Source organism: Triticum urartu, chromosome 2A (genome assembly GCF_056163025.1).
Source record: "Triticum urartu cultivar PI428250 chromosome 2A, HENAU_Tu73, whole genome shotgun sequence".
Taxonomy (NCBI): domain Eukaryota; kingdom Viridiplantae; phylum Streptophyta; class Magnoliopsida; order Poales; family Poaceae; genus Triticum; species Triticum urartu.
In genome coordinates this window covers 731,496,637-731,517,314 of record NC_141874.1, presented here as the reverse complement: position 1 = coordinate 731,517,314, position 20,678 = coordinate 731,496,637, and the positions used below count along the sequence as shown (strand labels likewise).

General features: G+C 42.2%; 4 protein-coding genes across 6 annotated transcripts; 1 reads left to right on the top strand and 3 right to left on the bottom strand.

Moving 5' to 3' along the window:
* Positions 1-5,110: 5,110 nt before the first annotated feature.
* Positions 5,111-5,693, bottom strand: LOC125534384 (uncharacterized). Its single transcript, XM_048697633.2, has one exon. It carries the CDS (start codon positions 5,528-5,530, stop codon positions 5,258-5,260), a length of 273 nt encoding a protein of 90 aa, XP_048553590.1. The 5' UTR covers positions 5,531-5,693; the 3' UTR covers positions 5,111-5,257.
* A 2,640-nt stretch (positions 5,694-8,333) lies between these two features.
* LOC125540175 (uncharacterized) lies at positions 8,334-8,846 on the bottom strand. The gene has a single exon (XM_048703764.2). The coding sequence runs from the start codon at positions 8,706-8,708 to the stop codon at positions 8,496-8,498; it is 213 nt and encodes a 70-aa protein (XP_048559721.2). The 5' UTR covers positions 8,709-8,846; the 3' UTR covers positions 8,334-8,495.
* Positions 8,847-9,553: 707 nt separating this feature from the next.
* LOC125540174 (uncharacterized) lies at positions 9,554-12,094 on the bottom strand. 2 transcript variants are annotated; one of them, XM_048703762.2, is made up of 7 exons: positions 11,853-12,094; positions 11,480-11,592; positions 11,360-11,401; positions 10,584-10,751; positions 10,327-10,503; positions 9,999-10,196; positions 9,554-9,915 (listed from the first exon to the last, which is right to left on the bottom strand). In XM_048703762.2, exons 1-7 carry the CDS (start codon positions 12,028-12,030, stop codon positions 9,688-9,690), a joined length of 1,104 nt encoding a protein of 367 aa, XP_048559719.1. In that variant the 5' UTR covers positions 12,031-12,094; the 3' UTR covers positions 9,554-9,687. The 2 variants fall into 2 exon arrangements, with proteins under 2 accessions (XP_048559719.1, XP_048559720.1); XM_048703763.2 differs by having other exon boundaries at positions 9,554-9,905.
* A 4,143-nt stretch (positions 12,095-16,237) lies between these two features.
* On the top strand, positions 16,238-20,227 carry LOC125540172 (uncharacterized). Of its 2 annotated transcripts, XM_087545224.1 has the most exons (3): positions 16,339-16,502; positions 16,978-19,214; positions 19,704-20,227. In XM_087545224.1, the coding sequence occupies exon 2, from the start codon at positions 17,226-17,228 to the stop codon at positions 18,939-18,941; it is 1,716 nt and encodes a 571-aa protein (XP_087401350.1). In that variant the 5' UTR covers positions 16,339-16,502; positions 16,978-17,225; the 3' UTR covers positions 18,942-19,214; positions 19,704-20,227. The 2 variants fall into 2 exon arrangements, with proteins under 2 accessions (XP_087401349.1, XP_087401350.1); XM_087545223.1 differs by having other exon boundaries at positions 16,238-19,214.
* Positions 20,228-20,678: the final 451 nt, after the last annotated feature.

Below are 20,678 nucleotides of genomic sequence, written 5' to 3'. Positions count from 1 at the left end.
TGTGGGAGATCGGATGAAAGAGAAGATGTAAAACGTGAGACGAAATATTGCATCTTTTTAGATAGTGTTGAAGATAACAATGATGACATACTAAGGTCAACACATAGTAAGAGAAAAATCGCAAAACATGGTGAAATCATAAACAATTGATTAGAATAATCAATTTTAATTGCCCATGTTCTAATCAATTTTAATTGCCCATGCAGTTTAAAATATGATTATCACTAGAGCCAGATTCACCATCGGGGTGCGCATGGTCGATCGCCTCGGGTCTCCGATGACGATTCATACCTACAATACATAATGACCAATGGGAATAAACTAATTGAGCAATGTCATCGTACGTCCCCCTTGACAAAACTTGATTGGTTTCGTCAATGATTATAACTTATTTATACTAAACATTTTTATTTCTTATATATACATATATATATATATCATATTTTCTATAAATTATTTCATTTTAAATTAATTAGAAAAACAAAAAAATTGTACCTAACAACATAAATCCCAAGTAGTAACTTAGAGTTAACATTTATCAACAAAAATTACCATCAAAATTGCTTTAATGACAAACCAACTCCATTTTGTTCTAGAACTTATATTATTTTTTCCTAATATGTTTGGGATATTTAAGTAAGTTAATTCCATCCTTATCAGAGAAAAAGATAGAAGTAGCATTCATAAACAAAATGATTTTATTTATGCGTCTGTCTTATTACCTTTGAATATTTTGCAATAGAGTTCTATAATATAAGCAACTAACAAATATCTTAGTAAAAGTTTATTACCTTTGAATATTTTTATCTTATATCAATCTGTTTAATTAATTGGAAGGAAAGAACTACTGTGCACCCGATTGTACCTATTATCTGAAAGTCTGGTTTTATTTATTTTTCTTTTCTTTGTGTTTCATGGCCCTAGGGCAAAATCCAAATTGCTGGTCTTTTAGTGGAAACTACAAAGATGCGCCTCACTCTGTGATATCTCTGATCAGAAAGCACGTTTACTTATTATTAATGTGGTCTAACCTGGAGCTATATCATGTTCAGTTGAATTACTACTGTGTCAGTTTAGCGAATATACAATGAAGAAATTCAAAACATAATCTCCACGACCTCATCGCACATCAGGTCTGGAGCCACAGAAAGTACTTTCAACAAATTCAAAGTACTTCTCGTTTGGTCTCGTTTTGGACTAACAAAGCAACCGAAGGTAGGTCCACCAACAAAACTGATAATGTACTAAGAACTAAATGGATTGGTTGCGTCATGACACCTTGAGTACAACAGATACAAGGATTTATTGCGTGTGTCACTCAGAGTTTTGGTTACCGCTCGAAATTTCGAGATTTACCATGGTTACCGCATATTTCAGTCCCCCTCAGTAAATGGGCATTTCCAGCAAAAAAAATTTGAATTTTTGAATTTTTTGAATTCAAATGCTCAATGTATAGTAAAGTGTGGCAGCACCTGTGCTATCGATATCTATTTTGAAAGAATTTGAATTCAAAATTCAATTATAAATTTCATTCGAAATTCGTTCAAAATTTTCTCAAAATTTCATGGTAATCGTGGTAACCACATTTACTGGCCCCCCTCGGTAAAAATGCCCCATTCGGTAACCAAAACCTTGGTGTCACTTCAACAAAGTGCCACAACTGAAGATTGGTCTGGATCCGGGAGTGCATCTATTCAGAACTGAGATAGAACTCACCTGCTCCCATCTTCTTGCTCCATTGTAAGCATTAAGGAGTACTATAATTGAAAATCAGGGAGTACCTAATTCTAAGGGTAGATTTGTCATTTAAGAGAGTCAAACTCAGGATACGGATTTATGATATTTTTAGAAATAAATTAATGACTATGATATGCTATTCCTGCAATCAGATCTATCTTGCATGCATGCACCGATCCGATAATTGTGCCAAGTTATTTGCATGGGAGAGAGTTATGATTCATCCATTATCAGGCAGATCTGGAGAGACCTGATTTTGGAATTAGCATCATTCGACTTGATTAATCCCTATTTCTTTGCTTTGTTGGTCTAGAGAAACACAAAATCATGCAGCCAGGAACAATCCAAAATAAGTTTTGTAATGGTTGGGACAGCAAACTTGGATTCGGCAAGAATCTCATTTTTTGGTAGTACGAAGGGGGAATTGGCCCAAAAATTGGATAAGGGTAAAGACGCAGCCGGGTGCCGGCAGCTTATTCAAGTGTCCCCCGAACCGCGCGAAATGGTGAGTATTTCTTAACCAGGTCAGCTGTGATCAACACTCCCGATTCAATCTTCGCAACACCCTTGATTGAAAATGGGAATTAGTAACCAGTAAGAGGCAATGGCGGCTGATTCAATCGCATCGGCGCCGCCCGATTCGTCGTAACGGTGATAGCCGATTCAGAATGAAGCTGGCGGTGGCTGATTGGCTTGTTGTGGAGGTTTCAGAAATTGAGCAGGCTAAAGTTAATCGAAACACCAGCATAAATTGTAAAATTCTATAATACCCTTTAATATCAATGATGGATTTAGTTGGTACTCCACAGGACCCTTAGGAAGTACCAGGGTACCGTAAAAGAGCTCCGAGTGCAGACAGAGTGGTAGAAGCAGATACCATCCAGTATTATCAATGCTTTTACCCTCCCAAAACAAAGGAAAAGTAACTAGGTTTTTCACGCCGCAGATCGCTCACAGCATTGTCTAGCTCCGCGCACCCGCACCCCGAATGCTTTAAAGACGCCCTCATCCTTGCGGGGTGGCATCCATTCACAAATCCCCAAATCTTAAAAGCTTCGAGCTTTCCCTCTCACACCGGCAGCCATGTGGCGGCCAGTCCTATGCCGCCCCCACGCCTCCACCTTATTCACCCTCGTCTCGGCTTCCCACCCTCACCGCGGATTCTCCCGCCCAGCGCTTTCAGGATCAAATTCTTCTACCGCCACCGCCTCCTCTCCCCCACCATAGATTCAACTTGCCCCGTGCTTCCAGTATGGCGAGGACCATGGCCCTGATGCCTCTGCTTTCGCACGACATGGCGCTACTGACTTCTTCTTCGAGTCTTTTCGATCACACAACATTGGCGCACGGCACGGCGCCACAACTCCCTCCGTCCGGTCGGCCTTCACTTCCTCTTGGTCCACCACGATGGGCGGCACCAACTTCATCGTTCGTTGGGACGTAGCCACCATGGGTGGCACCAACATGTTCGTCCGCCGGGACGCAGCCGCTATTGACGGCTCGTTGTCCGCCGGGATAACTTATTTATACCAAACCCTTTTATTTATTTTATATATCAAATGTACTATACGTAATTTTGTTTTAAATTGATACTCCTTCCGATCCAAAATAAGTGTCGTAGTTTTACTTCAAGACACATTTTTTATCGGAGAGGGTAAAACATTTAGAAAAAATGTCTCTATACCTAACAAAATGAACCCCAAGTAGTAACTTATAGTTGAATATTATAAAAAAATTGAAATTACTATAATGACAAACCAACTCCAATTTGTTGTAAAACTTATATTATTATTTTTCAAATATGTTTGGATAATTTAAGTAAGTTAAATTCCATCCATATAAGAGAAAAATTAGATGATCAATCATATACAAAATAATTTTAGTTATGCATCTATTTTGTTACCTTTGGATATTTTCCTATAGAATTCTATAATATAAGCGGCTATCAAATATCTTAGTACAAGTTTGTGGAGGACAATTTGTTTATCTTAGTTGTAAGTATTCTTTATCTTATATAAATCAGCATATTAATTGGAAGGAACTATTGTGCACCCGATGTACCTATTAATTGAATCTCTGATTTTATTTGTTTTTCTTCTCTTTTGGTTTCATGGCCCTAGGGAAAAATCCAAATTGATGGTCTTTCAGTGGAACCTGGAAAGATATGGAGTAACCTTGATGTGCCTCACTCTGTGATGAGAGCGTAATGAGAGCAAATCATACGGAAACCAACATTCAAAGAACACTTCGTGGAAACCACGTTTGAAGGTTTCAAAAAATTCTGAAAAAATGACATGTTAAGGGGATGATGTTTTATTGTCATGTGAATTTTCAAGTCAAAACACATTACGGGGTGCAATCTATGAAAAAGACAAATTCAGCAATGAATAGTGACGCTACTGTTCGGCGCTATTCAATGCTGATTTTTGTCACTATTCATTGCTGAATTTGTTTTATTTTTCATAGCTCATATCTCGTAATGTGTTTGAACTTAAAATTTTGCAAGGCAATAGAACGTCACTCTCTTAATATTCCGTAATTTTTAAAGATTTTTTCAATACTTCAAAACATCATTTTTCACGTGGTTTTCATCGGTTTTCACCGAATGTTGGTTTCATATGATAATTTCAGTGATAGCTATGACCAGAAAGCATGTTTACTTATTAATGTGGACATGTGGTCTATTCTACTATTCAGGAGTTGTATCATGTTTAGTTGAATTACTACTGTGTCAGTTTAGCGAATATACAACAAAGAAATTCAAAATATATTTGTTCGACCTCGTCGCACATCAGGTCGACTGGAGCCACAGAAAGTACTTTCTTCAACCTATGCGCAAAAAAGAATAAGAAAGAAAGTACTTTCAACCAATTCAAAGTACTTCTGGTTTTGGACTAATAAAGCAACCGAAGACAGGTCCAAACAAAACTGATAAGTACTATAAATGGATTGGTTGCTTGATGACACCTTGAGTACAACTGATACGAGGATTTATTGCGTGTGTCACTTCAACAAAGTGCGGCGGACTGAAGAAATTCAGCATGTCTGTGAAGATTGGAGGCTGATGCCTACTGTATCTGTATGTAACTGAAGAATGGTCTGGATCCGGGAGTGCATCTATCCAGAACTGAGATAGAACTCACCTGCTCTCCTCTTCTTGCTGTCCCTGTATCCCAAAATCCTCTTGTTGGACACTGAAAAATTGATCTGAACCTATTCGGTGTGTGCTGCCAATAGGTTATTAACCCGTTGACCGTTACAATTTGCTACGATTTGTGAAGTGTACTTGTAAGTTCTTTCTGGGTTGTAAGCAGACACCAAATCAGAGCATGTATGCATATTCCTCACCAAGATAATAATGAGCAAATAGACATGGGCTCAATTAACATCATTTTTCATCATCATCGTCATCGTGGTATGTTACAATGGGGGATTCCACGGGAAGCCAGCCAGGTTTCAGGCCATGGTTGTTGCAGCAAACACAGACACGCCTAGCTGGAGTACCACCAAGTTGCAGCAACTAATTGGGACCCCAGCAGCTGAGGTACATCACCGTCCTCAGCCCCTCCTCGGCCTTCTCCGCTCGCCGCTTCTCCGCCACCGGCGCCGCAGAGGCCGGAAGCTGCTTCGCACCCTGCGAGACGGCGCCGCAGACGTTGGCACTGGCCTTGGCAGCCCGGTGGATGGACCTGAGCGCGTAGTTCCAGCGGCAGAGTCCAGCCTGATCCTTGAGTGCCTCCACGGCGCCCACGCTCGTCGCCACCATCCAAGACGCCTTCGCCGCACCCGCCATGATATTTCTATATGCGTTGGTGGAGACAGCATCGCTGACTGAACTATATGATGCCTAAAGATTGGTTGCTAGCAGTCGACTGAGGATTGTGGGCCTTGTGGTTACGAATGAACTGAGCTGAAGGCTGGTTGATGCTTGTGTTGATGAGACGAAGAGCGGGGCTGGGACGAGATTATATACACGAGGGACGGAGGGAGGCTGGGAGTTCCCGAGCAAAACAGTGGTCGCGGACGTTGGTTTTGCAGGATACCGGGTGCTTCCGGAGCCACTCTGCTGCTGCTCTGCTTGTTCACGCCGCGCCTATCGCTTTCGTGGCGTTTTGTTCGCTGTGGAAGTGGCGGTTTTGGACATCGCGAGAGTCCGGGATTGGGATTGGCGCAGGCCGACAGAGATAAGATTGGAATGACGGATACATAATTGTCTTTAAAAAAACATCGATGGCCCCTCCACTATGCATAGTCAAAATTCGTTTTTGTCCCAAATGTCAGAAACTCAGAATTGTTTGAGGTTGCCATAGAGGTGGTTTTGAACATGTCGTAGCTGAGTGTGCAAATAAAATTGAAACGGAACAAGAATAAAATGGGGAAATGAAAATACTTTCAGGGAATACATAAAAATAATCAACCGACATTCTAGAAATTTAGAAATTGAATAGCTATCATAAATATTCTGGAAACCATGGAATCTGGAAAATTTCTAAAGATTTATTTTGCCAAATTTTAATTCTTTCACATTTAATAATTCCTTTTGTTTTATTAAATTTTGAAATATTCCAGATTGTTCTAAAATCCTTCATTTTTTACCAAATTTCTTGTAACTCTTCATTTCCGAAGTTGTGTTTATAGACTTGTAAATTGCTAAAGTAAACATATTGTTCACCAAATGTTTGAAATTTTGACTTGTTTGTTCCCTAGTTTTCTAGTTGCGTGGGATTTTATTTTCTAATGTTGTACTCCCTCCGTTCACTATTATAAGATGTTCTAACCTTTTTTAAATCGGATGTATGTAGACATATTTTGGTGCATTTATTCACTCATTTCAGTCCGTATGTAGTCCATATTGAAACATCCAAAATATCTAATAACAGTGAATGGAGGGAGTACATTTCTATTTTCTCATCTTTCCTGAGCTTTGTCCGAAATAAAACATTGTGGTGACTATGCTGCTGCATATGAAAAAAACCGATGCCACAATATTGTCAAAACCACTTTAAATGGGGCAAAATACCAAATCTAGACGGTTTTGACACTTGGACAAAGAATTTTCCACGATGGAAATGCAGAGCCAAATTTAAGCTTTGACAATAGTTGAAGAACCATATTTTTATCTAAGAATTAATATGAATTTCTTGTATGCAAAATTATCATGCCAACTTTATGGTAAGACAATTGTAAATGGGTTAAGATGCAAATCTGGACAATTTGACACTTGGGAGACCAGAAACTTCCCACATCGTAGTTAGATACTTTGACAACTGACGGACCATAAGTACAAGAAAACGTCTCGTGAGGAGAGGACCGGCGACTGAAACCCTAATCGCTGCCCCATCTACTCCCCCTCTCGCTGCCGCCAGGGCGTGTCGCCGGGCAAAAGCCTGTGCGGCACGGCAGAGGGGAGGTCCTGATCGGGGGCATCCTGCTTGTGGAGGCATTGGAGGGTTGCAGTTACAGATGTGTGGTTGAGTGACAGTCTTTGTTGGGTGGTGCTTGATGGCGGCGTTGGTGATTCAGCACGACATATTTTATAGGTGGCCCGACCTGGCTACGTCACCGGAGAATAAGGAGTTGATGCATGGTCATAGTTGGCAACAATCTTGACATTTGGCCTGTTGTGCAGCGGCTTGAGTGATTTTTTCACGTATTCTTTAGGGACTCTTCGAGTTTGGTTTGGGTCGGCGAGACAGCGGTGCGGTTTCAATGTAGGAACTAGGAATAATGTTCTCCCCGCTCTTTCACTATTTCTTTGGTGTGGCTATCACCATCGTAGGGTGTGTGGAGGCATGTTTCTCATGGGTCTTTTAGGATCCGGTTGGTTTAGGTTCTGGTAGACCGTCTGGATTCGGACGCCTTTTGTGCTCTTCAGAGTATCTACTTGCCTTTATCAGCATTTTCTTCTCCAGGGCGCCTACATCAACGACTTCCAAGATTCGAGAGGGAGAAGACTTCGGCACGGCAATCCGCAAGGGCCAAGCATTTGAATGTAATTTTTGATGTATAAGTGTGTTTGTAAGGACTTATGATAGTACTTAATAGATATGACCTTAGTTGTTTAAAAAAATTGGTGTGACATGTAAAGACAAGAAATGTTAATTGTACAAATGTTTATTTAAGAGCAATCACCTTTTCAGTGCGGTATCAAAATATTTTAAGTTTCTGCGTCAACTTAACTGGAAAATCTTATCTGTATCACCCCACGCTCATGTTGTGGACAGGTGACAGTGAGACCACATGTATGAGAGTTGACAAGGGGAAAACCAGAGGAGCCGGATGCTTCGTTTCAGGGGTTGTTCGTTAATGGTCACGCAACACAACAAAGTCGACCAATGAATAGTGGAAACATATCCCTCAAAAAAAAAGAATAGTGGAAACATATCCCTCGTTTGTTTATGAAACTGAACCTAAGAAATAGCAAAAGGACCAGGATCAATTTTTTGGGTTTCCGATCTTGCTTTGCCTGTCGAGGCAGCGAACAGGACAGAGCAACAGGCAAAGTGTGTGGCCAACTCGAAGCAATAATCTTCCAAAAGAATCCTAAGCACACAGACCTGTTTGGAAGGCAATGCAAACATTTTTCTGAATCAGGGTAATGTGAACTCAGAGTGGGGAAGATTTCATCATCATCATCATCATCATGGTGAGACATATTTACAATCGTGAGGGAATTAACCAGCCGGTCATACGGCAAGGTTGTCGTTGCTGGTGGCTGAAGCTAGCAGAACTTTAGAAACACCTCTGGCTAGCTACTACTAATTGGGACCCCAGAAACTGAGGTACATGACGGTCCTCAGCCCCTCCTCGGCCTTCTCCGCGCCACCGTGGACATTTACTCTGGCCTTGGCGGTCCTGTGGACGGACTTGAGCGTGTAGTTCCAGCGGCAGAGCCCGGCCTGGTCCTTGAGCGCCTCCACGGCGCCCACGCTCATCGCCACCGTCCATGACGCCTTCGCCGCACCCGCCATGATCTCCCTCTTCTTCTTGTCTCGCTGGTGGAAAACTCTGTGATGCCTGAAGATTGGGCGGTAGTCGAGTGTAGAATCTGTTGAGTAAGTGAAGAACTGGCTGCTTGTGTTGATGAGAGGAAGAGTGGGAGCCGGATGGTGTTATATTCAGGAGGGCCAGAGGAAAACAGGAGGCTGGGACGTTGGTTTTCCAGGATACCGGGTGCTGTCGGTGTCAGGGTCACTTTGCTTGTGTACGCCGCAGCTCTCCTTGTCGTCCCGGCCGGTGCAGTGGAACTTGGTGTTTTGTTTTTTCGCCGCAGTTTTGTCCATTGCAAGAGTTTGGGATCGGCTCAATCCGACAGAGATAAGATTGGTATGACGTGTAGATAATGAGTGCCATGATTCGGTGAGCGAAAGAAAATTTGATTCTGCGAGTGATTTATACCAGACATCTTAGAAACAACAACACATAAATAGCCGTCTCATTATTTCTCATACACTTTTCATTTGAAGCTGTCACCAGGAGAAGGCTCCCCACCTAAATTCGATCTCATTTCAAAAATGAAAATTGATCCAGCTTATAAGTTAAACAAGATCGAAAGTTTATGAGAAAAACCAGGCGCGCCTCTGGTTGTTGGTACTTAGCAGTGGCTGCCCACCTCAGCCCGTCTTATCTTTGTTATTCAGGCCAAAAGATGCGGTTTTGTCCACTGCCACCAGACCAAGATGGCCGAGACAAGACAGGGGTAATGGATGGAGAACATGTATCAAGATGAAACGAGTAAAAGCAGTCATCATCTATCAACTGCTTAGTACTAGCTGTTTTCCCAACTTGCAAACTAACTCAGCAATTTCGTAAGACCTTAAAATATACAGTATGATTTTCTTAAAAAAAATCTTTACATTGAGGAAGCAAGATCATCAAATTTCTATGAACTGCTTTACTACCGTTCTAATTGATGCATGTCTACGCCTCTATGAATTATACAGACATCCCTCATTGACCATAGGCTTTATTTACCTTCTTACTTCTTCTCATGGGACACCGGACGCGCGCTTCTTTAGCTTTCTTTACCAAGCCAGCCAACATATCTTTGTGGCGAGTCTTGATTTGATAGTTAGACACTAATTCACTGTGATTCAACATGCAGGCTAGCTTATTTATCTTCTTTTCGTATTTATCCGCATCATTCAGCAACTTTGCTTGCACGTCTTCTGAAAGCATCTGCAAGAGACATGACTCAACCCAAGTGTATATGAAATGCACGGCGAGCAGCTGAGAACCCATTTGCAAAGTATGGTTTTTACCTCATCCGAATCACCAATTTCACGGCTGCATATGATCTTAAAAGCCGTCGCGAGTTTCAGAAGGTCCCAGTTCTCATACTCTATGCCAGACACATTCTTAAGGTGGCGACCAAGAGCATGGAAGGCTCTGTACTGTTCCTTCTCAGCAGCATCACAATCAAACAAGACGGATGCAGTCACAACAATCTTGTCGTTGACCTGGATACGAAGATGTTGCTTCATCATTTAAATGAAAATGCAATGGAAATTTATTCTACTCTACAAGATATTGCATCCAAAGCTTTGCTCAGTGAGAATAAGGCAAAAGCATGGCAGCTGGTAAACTCACCATCTCTGGTTTGACATCGAAGCCGTAACTACTCAATAGCATTTGTAGTCCTTGACTCACTGGGAGCAGATCTTCTTTAGGAAGCTCTGATTTTTCTCTGCGCACCAAACTAGGCATGAAACGCTTCATGCCCCACATTACCTCCATCACAAGTTCATCATGCCGGCAGGGTATTCCCTGAAAAGAAGTAACATATATGAAAAATGGCGCTCAAAGTTGTTCAGAAATAGTATAAGAAACAAGGAGCTTATACTTACCAAGCTTAATTCAATTATTGATTTATATTCCGGTTTTCCAACAAGTAGTTCCTGCCCAGGACGGCGCCACTTCAAGATCATTTCAGTGAGTTGTTTGTTAACACCAGTATCAACATTAATGGCGCTGGACTTGTCATCAAAAGTTTGAAATTCCTTCAGCCAAACAACCTGATAAAAGAGACAACCAAAGATAAGCAGGTTCAGGGGCAAGGAGAAACAATTAATTAAAAAGCATGCAATGTTTTAATTAGGAGAACTTAAGACATTGTAACAAAATTCGGTAGGTGCATCTCCATTGTAAATATGTACCCCTTTTCAAGCCCTCCTTTGTCAAAACTCTGCAGTGTAATTCAGAAAAGATTGGTGTTCTAAGGTAAAGCATTGTAATTTTGGAAATAAAGCTCAGTGACTTTATTCACTTCTTAACTAGTAGCGCCACGTCAAGGCCCAATAAATTGGTTCAAAGACACCCACCACCAGGTTGGGTGCATATCATCTACAAATCACCTTGCAGCCGTCATGTGACCATTTAGCAAAACAAATTTTGGAGCATCATGCTACATGGATTACAGACCCAGGGAAGTTTTCATCCTGTTAATTAGTAAAGAGCGGAATTGTGTTTATATGCCCCCGTCAACACAAACAGAAAAAAAATGTCAATCATAAACGATGCAAGGTTCCTAATCGAATCGATTTGGCGATAAGCATACAAAGAACGAAATAAGAAGCCGTGACAAATAAGAAGGGAAGGGAAGGGAAGGAAAGGAAAGACTCACCCGCCTTGCCCTATAATAGTTAGCAAATTTTACCCACATACTCTGGAGACAAGGATGAAATATAGGTTAGTTATTAGTATCGACGACTAGAGGAAGCCAAGCACATCAGTAATAATTAACCTGCATTGCATCTGGTAAGTAGAGGTAAATCCCACAGAAATTGAAAACCGCAAAGCCGGATGGCGTCTCTAGCAGCACCAAGAGCACCCCATTGTTGTTCGCAAAGTCATCGCCTATACCAACACACCAAAATTAAGCAAGCTGGATTAAGGAAGGGAAACAAAAACCTCATCCAGATATCAAAAGCGTGAAGCCTAGATCCGAGGTGAAAGGTCCTCCACGAACCCTAACACGCCGATCTATGGAGGGCAAGATGTGGGATCGGATGCATAGTAATTTGTTCCCTAGACGGAAAAACCTTTCTGCCGCCACGGTTTCCATTGGGGCAGATTGAGATAGAGGATAAGATAATGACGGCGGGCTGGTTGCTCACCTATACTTGCGGCTAGCTCCCCAAAAGTACCGGGTATAATCTTCCGTCGACGCGCCGGAGGAGGACGACGACCCGCCGGAGAAGGATCCGGCGCCGGAGTGGCAGGCCCGCGGCGCCGCACGACGGGAGGAGGCATTGGGATTTGCTGCCGCGTGAATGGGGGAACCGCCAATACCATATACTCCAACAAAATTCCACTGCCCGACAGCGGCCTAACGAAGCCCAGTGAATGGAGGGGGCAATTGGGCCAGCTAAGGTAGGGGGCTATACCAACATGAGAGGAAACTTCCGAAATCACTAATTAAGGAGTACTTGTTGCAAAGAACACTCCACTTTCCCATGTCGCGACAAGTGGCGCACATGCAGCGCGCCACTTGTCGCAACATGGGAGTTTTCCCTTTTTTTCGTAGATCCGCTTATTCAAAACGTTTTATCTCTTAAACCGTGCGTCCAAATCTTGAACCGTTTTCACCATTGGATTTCTCGCGTCGAGATCTTCAAAACTAGATCCCATGTTGATAGGTTTTGAAAAACCTTTTTTCACGAAAAAACCGGACAAAAAAACAGGGCGAAAAAACCGAACCGGGAGCACGGTTTTTTTCCCTTTCCGAAAGAGGCACGCCCATGCCTCTCGCGAAATCACAACCGTGCCTCTCGTGGAAGCAAAACCGTGACTCTCGTGGAAGGAAAAAAAATAGAAAACGCGTTTTTTTCCGTTTCCGAGAGGCACGGCCTTGACTCTCGCGAAAACAAAACCGTGACTCTCGCGAAAGAAAAAAAACAGAAAACACGTATTTTTTTCTCTTTCCAAGAGGCACGGCCGTGACTTTCGCGTAAGCACAACCGTGCCTCTCGCGGAAGCAAACCCGTGACTCTCATGAAAGAAAAAAAAAACCAGAAAACGCGTTTTGTTTTTCTCTTTCCGAGAGGCACGGCCGTGACTCTCGCGAAAGCACAACCATGCCTCTCGCGGAAGCAAAACCGTGACTCTCACGAAAGAAAAATAAATAGAAAACACGTTTTTTTTTCGTTTCCGAAAGGCACGGCCGTGACTCTCGATAAAGCACAACCGTGCCTCTCACGGAAGAAAAACCGTGACTTTTGCGAAAGGAAAAAAAGAAAACGCGTTTTTTCGTGCAAAAAGTTTTTTTTTCGAAAAATATTTTTGATCGAAAAGTTAAGAAAGACTGGGAGAAAACCAAAACGTCGAAAAAACCGTTTAAAAAGCCGAAAACGCGTGCGGGAAAATAAAAAACAAAATCCGAAGGAAACGTCCAGAGCGCGACACGTGGCGAATGGCTAAGAGCGCGCCAAGTGGCGCTGATCGTTGCAAGGCTCCCGAAGGAGAAGGAGCGCTCGTTAACTAGTTGCTCCCGGAAACTTCCACCCCGTGAAGGAAAAACCAGGCATTGCACCTTCCCCGCCTAAAACAAAGGCATTGCACCTTCCTCGGTTTCGAAACAGTGTACTTTTTTTTAACATAAATTACATGATTCCTAATTAAAAAATCTTCATGCATGTTTTTTTCATCGTACACCAAAAAACAAGTCCTCAAAATGTCTTTACTTTTTTTCCTATTTCTGTAAGAGAAAAGATTCATCATGAGGAAAACTAGATAATATCTCCGCACATTGTTGTGGAAATTAATAGCCATAAATTTGTCACCAATAAAATTAGAAAATATGAGAATAATGCCCCTCTACATTCTCGTCATATATGAACGGTACATACCTAGCAGTAAATGGAAGTTGGCTGCACATTGTAGTACATCGTGACCTTGTGACTTCAGCGGGAGGAGGGGAGGAGGCGGGCTTGTTTTGTTGTTGAAAAAATTCATGCCTAATAATAAATGGGCTATTGCTTCTGGAGGAACGTCACCGAAATTGCTCCAAAAGTTGCAAAACATTATCCATCGATGCCACCTATAAGTGATAAAAATGTTTCACTCCGCCTGGGCGGCCCATGCAGTAGGAACCTTCTATACTACGTTATGCACGCTGGCAGAAAACAAAGTGCGCCTGTTTGGACCAGCCCATGTCCGGGTGGCCTGTTTTTAAATTTTGTTTTTTTCGTCTTTGTTTTTCCTACTCTAAATAATTTGGCACTTCAAAAAGTTCCGAAAATTAAAAAAATAGAAATTTGAAATAAAATATTTCATAATTCATAATTTTTTGTCGATTCAGAAACATTTGACGATTTTCTAAAAAAATCACAATTTTGAAAACAAATGTTCGGCAAGTTTAAAAATGGTCATGATTTTTTAAAAGTTTGTGTATTAAACAATGTTCATAAAATTGAATAAACAATCACCAAATCAAAAAATGTTCATCAATTGAAAAATAATCTAAAATGTAAAAACTGATCGTGACTTACAAAATAGGTTATTCATTCGTAAAATGTTCAGTGATTCAAAAAATGATAATGCATTCTAGAAAATGTTTGTTAAATCAAAAAAATATTCGTTAATTTAAAAAATTGTTCCACCAATTTCCAAAAAATGCTCGTTAATTCAAGAAAATTGTTTTAAAAATTTGCTAATACAATAAAAAAGTTCATGAATTATGATTATAGAAAATGTTCACGAGTTTAGAAAAATGTTCATGATTTTCAAAAATTGTTCACAATTTCATGAATATGAGAGTGATAGTGTATCTTGCTGTTGCAGCAAAATGTGATCATGGTCGTTGGAGATTATGAATTTTTTTTCTCCCGTTGTAACGCATTGGCCGTTTTGCTAGTAAAACTTAATGATGTGAAGGCTTTATATGTGCTTGATGACATTGATGACTCATCTCCTACATAAAGGTATATAAAGGATTGCATGTAATTGATGGCGTGGACGACTAGGTGTCATGTGTGACGAGGTCGGATTTGTGCATGTCGAAAGAAATAGAACTAAATAATGGGGATAAACTATTTAGGCATATGCAACATAACCATGTTTATGTAGGTGTGGCCTTTTAAGTTTTTTACACCAATTTAACCGAAGAGTCTTACCATGCTCTCCTTCGATGATCGGTGACAGTGAGAACACAAACTACAAATATTGGAGAAGACAAGGAAAACCGGAGGCTAGGGACACGGTTCCCATCATACCAAAGGCCACATGCTTCATTTCTGCATTGAAAAACTACAGAAAGATGAATTCTAGTGGATGTGTCGTATTCATAGGCTCCAAAACGATTTTATGCCGGGCTTCATAATTTTTTGAGGATTGTGCGTGAACACAGAGTTTCATAACTCAAAACTCCATATTTTGTGGACCCACATGTAAGTGTCTTTATTTGTTCGTCAGTATTTACTGTTCGGCACATTCTTATTTCGTCTTGCCCGAGAAGGACTCACGAGGAGGGCTTGGACACTACATGGCTTAGGCGAGGTGGTCGTGGAGAAAAATAGTGGGTGGGGAAGAGAAAGATGGATGAGCATGGCTGCGTGGTGGCGAGCGGGGAACTCGATTTGAAAAAATGTGACCCACGGAACACTAGCATCCCAGTCATTAACTATAAGAAATGTCAATTTATATAACCATGCTCTGGCGGGAAAAACGGTTCGAAAAGAACACTCTAACAGGAAACAAAGGGGGATAGGGCGCAGATGGACAAGACACACAGGGCTGCCCACTAATGGGCATTTTGTTTTCATGGAAACTGCACATGCGAAAGTTGTACTCGTGGCTGTGCCATTGGTAGGAGAATGAGAGGGATGGAGAGGGAGAAGAAAGAAATGGCTAAAGTTTCACAGAAATTTTTGTCTGTAGTTATTTTTTTCAGCTTGCAAACTAACCCAGAATTTTTATAAAATTTTAAAATATAAGATTTTTCCGATAGGCTTTCTTTACATTGTAAGATAGACTAGCAAAATTTCTGTGAGCTACTTTGCTACACTCTAATTCATGCACGCCTCAACTCAAGAAAAAAAATCAGGCACACCTAAGTCTCTATGGATTATACAGCTATCGTGCCAGTTTGTGTTAGCGCTAGCTTCAAGTGGCATATTGACATGGTGATCTTGTAAGTTTGGGTTTGTTGCATAATTTTGTTTGGCTTGCAATAAAGCCAGGTTTCATCTGTTTGCTAAATTACAAGATCATGTTTACAAGCTGCCAGTGCTGAAAGAGCAGAATTTTCCTGGGACATAACTAAGAAGTAAGGCCTGGTGTTCATTGGTCATGCTGTTGATCAGGCAGTATAAATAATATACCATGTTGCACCAACAAAACAAGCAAATCAGAGTGGCGCAGCGGAAGCGTGGTGGGCCCATAACCCACAGGTCCCAGGATCGAAACCTGGCTCTGATAATTTGTTGCTTCGTTTTTTGTTTATCTATTTATTTTTTTGCTCTGCAAGTCTGCATCATCGGGAATTAGCTCTGAAAAAATTTAGAAGCGCCCATCGGAGTAGCAGAGTGAGCCAAATGCAGAACTTGCACCGTTGAATAAAGCTTGCCATCCTCCGTAAAGAAAAGAGAATACTGAATCATGAAGTGCCTGTCTAGGCCAGAGGAAGGATCCAACGGCACAGATTCATCTCCCCCAGGCCTCCCTCCTCTCCCGTCCAGACTCCAGACTCGTCAGCCGACTCCGGGGCCGCTCGCCGGCGGCCAGACCCACCGGTCCTGCCTCCTGCGCCCCCGTCCTCATTGACGAAGGTGAGCTGCTCCTCCCGCGCTTTCCGCTCCTCTTCGTCGCCGCTGCCGAGCGCGGTCGGCATTGATTGCAACCCGCAGCACTTGCGCGCCGAGCTCGGCTGGAGACGGCCAGCAATGCCAACCGCCCGTCTGTCCTCCGTCTTCGCCTCCTCCTTCAAGGCTTCTTTACGGAAGCCACGAGCTCCCGTCGCCGCTTTGGCTGCTGCCACGGAGCGTGTGCGCGCGGGAACGCTGAGCCAGGAGGACGCGCACCACCTGTTCGACGAATTGCTTGGCCAAGCCGCCGCCGTCCCGGAACGCGGGCTCAACAACTTTCTTGCCGCACTCGCCCGTGCTCCACCCTCAGCTGCCTGCCGCGATGGCCCCGGCCTTGCCATCGCCCTCTTCAACCGCATGTCCCGAGGCACTGGTGCACGGGTGGTGTCGCCCACGCTCTGTACCTATTCCATCCTCATGGACTTCTGCTGCCGCGCAGGCCGCCCGGACTTGGTGCTTGCCTTCTTCGCTCGCCTCATCAGGTTGGGGCTGCGCTTGGAGGTCATCTCCTTCAGCAATCTCCTCAAGGGGCTCTGCCAGGCCAAGCATACAAATGAGGCGGTGGACTTGCTGCTCCACCGGACACCTGAACTGGACTGTGTGCCTAATGTCTTCTCCTACAGCATCGTAATCAACGGCTGTTTTAAACAAGGTGAAGTAGACAAAGCGTGCAATCTCTTCCATGGGATGATCCAACTGGGAGTTCAACCTAATGTGGTCATCTACACCTCAATTATCAACGCACTAAGCAAGTGCGGAGCCATGGACAAGGCAGAAGTGGTCCTTCAGCAAATGGTTGATCAAGGCATTGAACCCAACATCAGGACATATACTAGCCTGGCACATGGATATTCCGCTTCGGGTCAGTGGAAGGCGGCAGTTAGAGTATTCAAGGAAATGGTAAGTGTTGGTGTTCTACCAAATGCTGTCACTTTGAACTCATTTATGGATTCACTTTGCAAGCATAGAAGGACAACGGAAGCTAGAGTTATTTTTGACTCCATGGCTGCAAAGGGCCAAAAACCTGATATCGTCTCCTACTCTACTATGCTTAGTGGGTATGCGAAAGAAGGATGCTTCGATGATATGACTTGTCTCTTCAATTCGATGCTACAGAATGGTGTTGTACCTAACCACCATATTTTCAACATACTGATCAATGCATATGCTAAACGTGGACTGATGGATGAGGCTATGCACATGTTCGAAGTAATGAGGCAACAAGGAGTAAACCCAGATGTATTTAGCTATCAAATTATAATGGATTCACTTTGCAAAATGGGCAGGATGGATGCTGCTTTGGACAAATTTAATCAGATGGTCAATCAAGGAGTTTCACCTGACATAGTTGTTTACCGATGCCTAGTTCTGGGTTCTTGCTCTCATGGTGATTTTGTGAAAGCCAAGGAATTGATTTCTGAAGCAGTTAATAGAGGTCTGTGTTCTAACAGTGTGTTCTTCTATCCTGTAATAAACGACCTGTGCAAAGAAGGAAAGGTGAAGGAGGCACAGGATATGTTTGACTTCATTCTAGGTATTGGTCAGCGGGCTGATGTTATTATGTACAATTCACTGATGGATGGATATTGCCTTGTTGGCAAGGTGGAGGAAGCACTGAGAGTACTTGATGCTATGAAGTCTGCTGGCCTCCAACCTACTGCTGTTACGTATGGTATACTTCTTAATGGCTACTGTAAAATTGGAAGGATCGCCGCTGGATTGAGTCTTTTCATGGAAATGTCACTCAGCGGGGTTAAGCCCACTACTATTATGTACAACATTATACTTGATGGGCTGTTTTGCTCTGGGAGAACAGTTTGTGCAAAGGAAAAATTCCATACGATGAATGAAAGTGGCATACCAGTGGGCGTTGACACATACAACATAGTTCTTAGTGGACTTTGTAAAAACAATTGCACTGATGAAGCAATAGAGCTGTTCAAGGAATTACGTGCTAAGAACGTGAAGATTAATGTCATGATACTCAATACTATGATTTCTGCAATGTTTAAAACTAGGAGAATTGAAGAAGCCAAGGATTTGTTTGATACTATATCAGCCATTGGGTTGGTGCCTTCTGTTGTGACTTACAGTGTAATGATGACGAATTTCATAAAAGAAGGGTTGCTGGCAGATGCTGATGATATGTTTTTAGCAATGGAGAAGGCTGGCTGTGCTCCCAACTTCAGTCTGCTAAATCAAGTGGTCAGGGCGTTGCTGGAAAAAGGTGCAGTTGTGAAGGCTGCAACTTATCTCGCTAAACTTGATGCTAAACAGCTGTCAGTTGAAGCTTCAACGATTTCGTTAATAGTATCTCTCTTCTCAGGGGAAGGGAAACTAAGGGAGCACGTAGAGTTGCTTCCAGTAAAGTACCAGCCTCCTGAGAGTTCGACTGACAATTGAAAGAGTATACTTGAAACTTGCTACTGAAAAACGAGGTGGTAAATTGAAATAACAAGCCTGACTCCTGAGGGTCATATGAGTTTCCCCCTTTTTGTGATGAAGAAAGTGTAACTCTGATCTGGAATGTTTGGATATCTGTCACACATTACATATTTATCAGCATCCAAGTTTGTGGCAAAGTACTTAGCTACTTGCCTCTGGGAATACCCAATCTCTGGCGTTTATGCATTCCTGCCGCAAGAAGGCGTGACGCAGCAGTGCAACACAAACCAGGTATAAAATAGTCTGTTTAATAACTGTGTGATGGTTGATGCACTGCTTTTGCTCTCTGTTGATGATACTTACTATTATGTTCACTCTTAAAGCTCCAACTAAGCTATGATCTCTGTCTTCATAATGTTACAGAAAGTTAGGTTGCTCTACATTAAATGCTTGCATTTTTGAAATTTCAGCAACCATTGCATGTCACCAGTGATATCCTGGTTACTTTCGGTTATGCCTCTCTCAACAGTAGTGCTAATTTTTTCTGTGAAGCGTTAAGTGTGTTATGAACTGTGTTTTCATCTAAAATCTAGTTGCCTGTGCTAGTGCACTTTAGTTAGTAATTTGATGTTCTGTGCTAAGCATGTTTTGAAGATGAGAAGCATTAAGCTACTCCCAGGAACTGCTGACCGTAAAAATACATTACAGACGCCTAGGTCTCTCCGGTAAGAAATATTTACGTTTATTCATTGTATTGACTAACTGACTAATCATGAACAGAGCATGAAGGATCAGCGCTGTACTGCCATTGGGATTCTCATCTCAGAAATATTTGTCATGGTGCATTCTACGGTGTTGACTGTTGAGCGATTACCTTGAAGACATTTTTTAGATAAAAAGTTGTGCAATACGGAGGCCTCCAAAGGAAGCACACATTTACACATATTCTGTATGGTCATGATCAGCCAGTCAGTCAATACCAGTAGGTGTAAAAGTAGCTCCTTTGGTTGAAACACAATGCTTGTATCTGAAACCAAATAAATACTGCATTATTCTTTGGCTTTCTGTTGTGGAAAGCGCAGGAGTTGATTATTTTGTTAGTCTTGTGACCTTCTGGTCAACCTGTATCTCAACCTGGAAGGGGTAGACAATATCTTCTCAACAATGGAGAAGACTAGCTGTGCTCTCAACTCTCAGTTGCAAAAAAACATGTGGTCAGGGTGTTACTGGAGAAAGGTGATGTAATCAGGGCCGGAGGTTATCTTTCTAAAATTGATGAGAAGAATTTACTACTTGAAGCTTCAGCCATTGACTTTGCAGTTGCTGACCTCTCTCTTCAAAAGGAAGGAGACATGCCAGAAAATAGTCGGTTTTTTTTCCTTTGGACGTTTATAAGGAAGCTGTAAAAATTTGTCTCGAGCCTGAGGTTCTCTGGACGGTTTAATTTGTGTGTATGCTACCGGACAAGAACCGACTCCAACCAATAATCTTCCAGAAGAATCTGAAGCGGACATACTGGTTCGGGGCGCACTGTGAACGTTTTTTCTGGAGCAGGGCAATGTGAATTCGAATTGGGGAAGCTTTCATCATCATCGCTTGTCGCAACACACATATTTACAATTAATAAGTAAAGATTAATTAATTCTGGCCAAGATTCAATAAACATAACTAAATTTGATTTGAAAATATATATCATTTCTTTCCATAGATTGTTACTCATGTGAATTATCTATACAGTATGGAAAAATGTTACAT